The sequence below is a fragment of the Elephas maximus genome, chromosome 13 (genome assembly GCF_024166365.1).
Source record: "Elephas maximus indicus isolate mEleMax1 chromosome 13, mEleMax1 primary haplotype, whole genome shotgun sequence".
NCBI lineage: Eukaryota > Metazoa > Chordata > Mammalia > Proboscidea > Elephantidae > Elephas > Elephas maximus.
Genome location: NC_064831.1, coordinates 22,840,890 through 22,844,755, shown reverse-complemented (window position 1 = coordinate 22,844,755; position 3,866 = coordinate 22,840,890). Strand labels below are relative to the sequence as shown.

The 3,866-nt window shown below is 51.3% G+C and overlaps 1 protein-coding gene across 1 annotated transcript; it reads right to left on the bottom strand.

Moving 5' to 3' along the window:
• Nucleotides 1-1,765: 1,765 nt before the first annotated feature.
• LOC126057166 (polypyrimidine tract-binding protein 1-like) lies at nt 1,766-3,574 on the bottom strand. The gene is given in 2 exon segments (XM_049852608.1): nt 1,766-3,484; nt 3,486-3,574. Coding segments are annotated over 2 exon segments (1,671 nt in total). The 5' UTR covers nt 3,560-3,574; the 3' UTR covers nt 1,766-1,887.
• Nucleotides 3,575-3,866: the final 292 nt, after the last annotated feature.

Below are 3,866 nucleotides of genomic sequence, written 5' to 3'. Positions count from 1 at the left end.
GTCAATTGTCCCTTTAATGATTATGTAGTGTCCTTCTTTATCCTTTCGTGGTGGATTTAACTTTAAAGTCTATTTTGTCAGAAATTAATATTGCTACTCCTGCTCTTTTTTGCTTGTTTTTTGCTTGATATATTTTTTCCATCCTTTGAGTTTTAGTTTGTTTGTGTCTCTAAGTCTAAGGTGTGTCTTTTGTAGGCAGCATATAGACGGATCGTGTTTCTTTATCCAGTCGGAGACTCTCTGTCTCTTTATTGGTGCATCTAGTCCATTTACATTCAGCCCAGTTATAGATAAGTATGTGTTTAGTGTTGTCATTTTGATGCCTTTTTATGTGTGTTGTTGACAATTTCATTTTCCCACTTACTTTTTTTGTGTTGAGATGTTTTTCTTTGTAAACTGTGTGTTCCTCATTTTCATAGTAGTTGACTTTATGCTTGCTGAGTTGTTATGTTTTTCTTGGTTTTTATTTTGAGTTATGGAGTTGTTATACCTCTTTGTGGTTACCTTAATATTTACCCCTATTTTTTTTTTCACAGAATACAGAAGAAATTTATTCAAAGTCAGAGTACAGACGGCCAGCTGCCTTCTACAATGTGAACAGCAAGAAATAGGTCTACAGAAAAGGTACAAAGTTTGTTATAAAATCGTTTAATCGGGTTCTCGCGCATTACAGCTGTCGGGCAGTCCCGGAATGTGCAGTGGTCGCGGGCACTCCGCGGTTACAATACTGTGCCTGTAATTGCTATCAAAATATACATCTGTGTCGCCATAAAAAACCGCCTTGGTTGCCCCTCATGTCTTACAGGTATAAAAAGTCAAAAATATTTACACCCTTGTCACACTCCGTACATGCGAACACTGGGGTCCAGGGAGACCCCCACGGCAGAGGTGGGGTCGCTGCTGCTGCCGGAGCACAAGGACAGGTGGAGCCAGCGCAGCAGTTAAGACGAAGGCCTCCGCCCCACCCTCCGGGTCCCAGCACTAGAGGCCAACAGAAAACACGAACAACTTTGGTCCATGATTTACAGGAAAAAAAAAAAAAAAAAACTCTGAAGAAGTGTAAGCGCGTTTGTACCTCTAGGCAAATTACGAGTCAGGTGTGGAATAAGGCCACGAAGACCCTGGCCAGGTGGACAGTCCCCGCCCAGTCTGCTCCTGGGGAACGGGCTACCTGCCTGTGACGCCCCTCAGTTACAAAGAAAGGACAGGATACAAGATAATACCACGAAGAGGAAGCTTAGATACACTTTATCTTGCTATAAAAAGTTACTTAAAACTGTTTCTTTTGCATATAAATGAAGAGTAGAATATTTGGTCAACCGGAAGTATTGCTAGGCACAGCTGTCTGCAAGTATCATACAAGACGGGCGCAGGCGCCGGCCGCACGGCCCCCGGGTCTCAGCCTCGGAGGGGCACCTTGCTGATGGGGGTCCGCGGGAGGGGACATCACTTCATTTGATTAATTGGGTGGGTGGGCCGGCAGGGCACTTGCAGACTCCCAGGTGTCAGCACGTGATTGACGTGGAGCCTGCGACCCCCCTGCACCCCCCCCAACACCAGCCAGGAAGCCCCCCACGCAGGGTTTTAAGGCACGAGGAGGCCAACTCACGGCTGGAACCCGCCCTGGCCGGGCCACAAGGCCAAAGTGGCAGCAGGTCAGGCTCAAGAAGGCATCGCTGTGAGACCTGAGGGCGGGCGCCGCGGCCGTGGGACCCTCCACTCGCGACAGGCACCGCGAGGTTAGAAGGTGGATTAGATTTAATTTTTTAAAAAACAGGTAAACTGATTCTCTTTAAAAAAATAAAATCTCCGGTCGTAAGGTCACTTCAGCTGCGTTTTAAAGTGGCTTTTTCTCTGGAATGATGGAAGTTGCCGCGGGTGCGGGCCCTAGATGGTGGACTTGGAGAAGGAGACCCGCAGGTGGTGGTTCTCCCTGAGGTCGTGGTTGTGCAGCTCAATGAGGGCCTGGATGGCCTCCTCCACCGAGCCCATCTGTATCAGTGCCATCTTGCGGTCCTTCTGGAAGAACTTGAATCCTTTGACCATCCCTCCATTACTCGAGAAGAGAATCTTGAGGTCATCTTCGGATATCGAAGGCGGGATGTTGGAGAGATGCAGGGTGGCTGAAGGCGGGAAGATGTTCTGGAAATTCTTGGAGCCAGGTTTCTTGAAGCGATGCAGGGGCGAGTTGCTGTAGTCCTTGGTGAGGCCCTGGTCCTCCTGGCCCTCACGGGGCAGCTGCACGTTCTGGTGCTTGGACAGCGTGATGCGCACGGGCTTCCCGTGCAGCTTGTGCCCATTGAGGTGGCTCATAGCCAGCTGGGCCTGGCTTCCGTCGGCCATCTGCACCAGAGCGTTCTCCTTCTTGTTGAACAGGACCTTCACACGCTGCACGTCCCCGTACACACCGAAAAGAATAAAGAGGCTTTGGGGTGTGACTCTCTCTGGGTTGAGGTTGCTGACCAGGAGGACAGAGTTCCCTGCTCCAGCCAGGCCGGGGATGGCGATCCGGCCTGCTGCAGCCGCCGCTGCCGCTGCCGAGGGAATGGCCAGAGGGACCAGGGCGCCATGGACATTGGGAACAGAGAGACCTGCAGCTTGAGGAATGGCAAAGGTGGGAGGAAAACCAGCTCCTGCGTACAGAGAGGCTGAGATTATACCAGGTGCACCAAAGGCGGCGGCCATGGTCTGGTCCAGGGACGGCTGGCTATCCCCTGAGGGCAGATCTGGACGTGTGTAGTCACGGCTCTTATCGTTGTTGTACTTGACATTGAGGCTGGTGAGCTTGGAGAAGTCGATGCGCAGCGTGCAGCAGGCGTTGTAGATGTTCTGTCCGTCCAGGGATAGCTTGGCATGCTGGGCGCTCACAGGCTCTGCGTACTGCAGGAGCCCCTGGAATTGGTTATTCTTGGTGAAGGTGATGATCTTCAGGACTGTGCCGAACTTGGAGAAAATCTGGTGGAGCACGTCCAGCGTCACGCGGTAGAAGAGGTTCTCCACAATGATCCGCAACACAGGGCTCTGGCCAGCCATCGCCATCCCGGCGTCCACGGCAGCAGCAGAGGCGGCCAGGGCCAGGCTTCCCGACTGAACCGAGTTCACAGCCTGCAGGGCTGCCTGGGCACGCGCCTGGTTGGGTGAGCTGTCCGTCTTGAGCTCCTTGTGGTTGGAGAACTGGATGTAGATGGGCTGGCCACGCAGCAAGGCCGCCACTGAGGTGTAGTAGTTGACCATGGTGTTGGCCGTCTCCTCTGTGTTCATCTCGATGAAGGCCTGGTTCTTCCCTTTCAGCATCAGCAGGTTGGTGACCTTCCCAAAGGGCAACCCCAAGGAAATGACCTCCCCCTCGGTGACGTCACTGGGCAGCTTGCGGATGTGGACCACACGGGACGGGGCACCTGCACTCCTGCTGTCTACTTTGAACTTCTCGCTGTCGTTCCCGTTGGCTGCAGAGGCCGAGCTGCTGCTCATGATAAAGGGCCCTGCTGACGCAGGTAGAGAAGAGCTCGTCAGATCGCCGCTTTGTACCAACTGCTATCTCTCCGATGATGCCGTCCATTGCACACACAGGAGACCCGCAGGGGACGGAGTGGAGGCGCCGGAATTTTACCCCTATTTTTCTAAGCGAAAACCTAACTTATATTGTCCTATATCGCCTTGTATCTCTCTCCATATGGCAGTTCTATGCCACCTGTATTTAGTCCCTCTTTTTGATTATTGTGATCTTTCACATATTGACTTCAATGATTTCCTGTTTTGAGTGTTTTTTTCTTTTTAAAATTAATCTTAATTTGTTTTTGTGATTTCCCTATTTGAGTTGATATCAGGATGTTCTGTTCTGTGACCTTGTGTTGTGCTGGTATCTG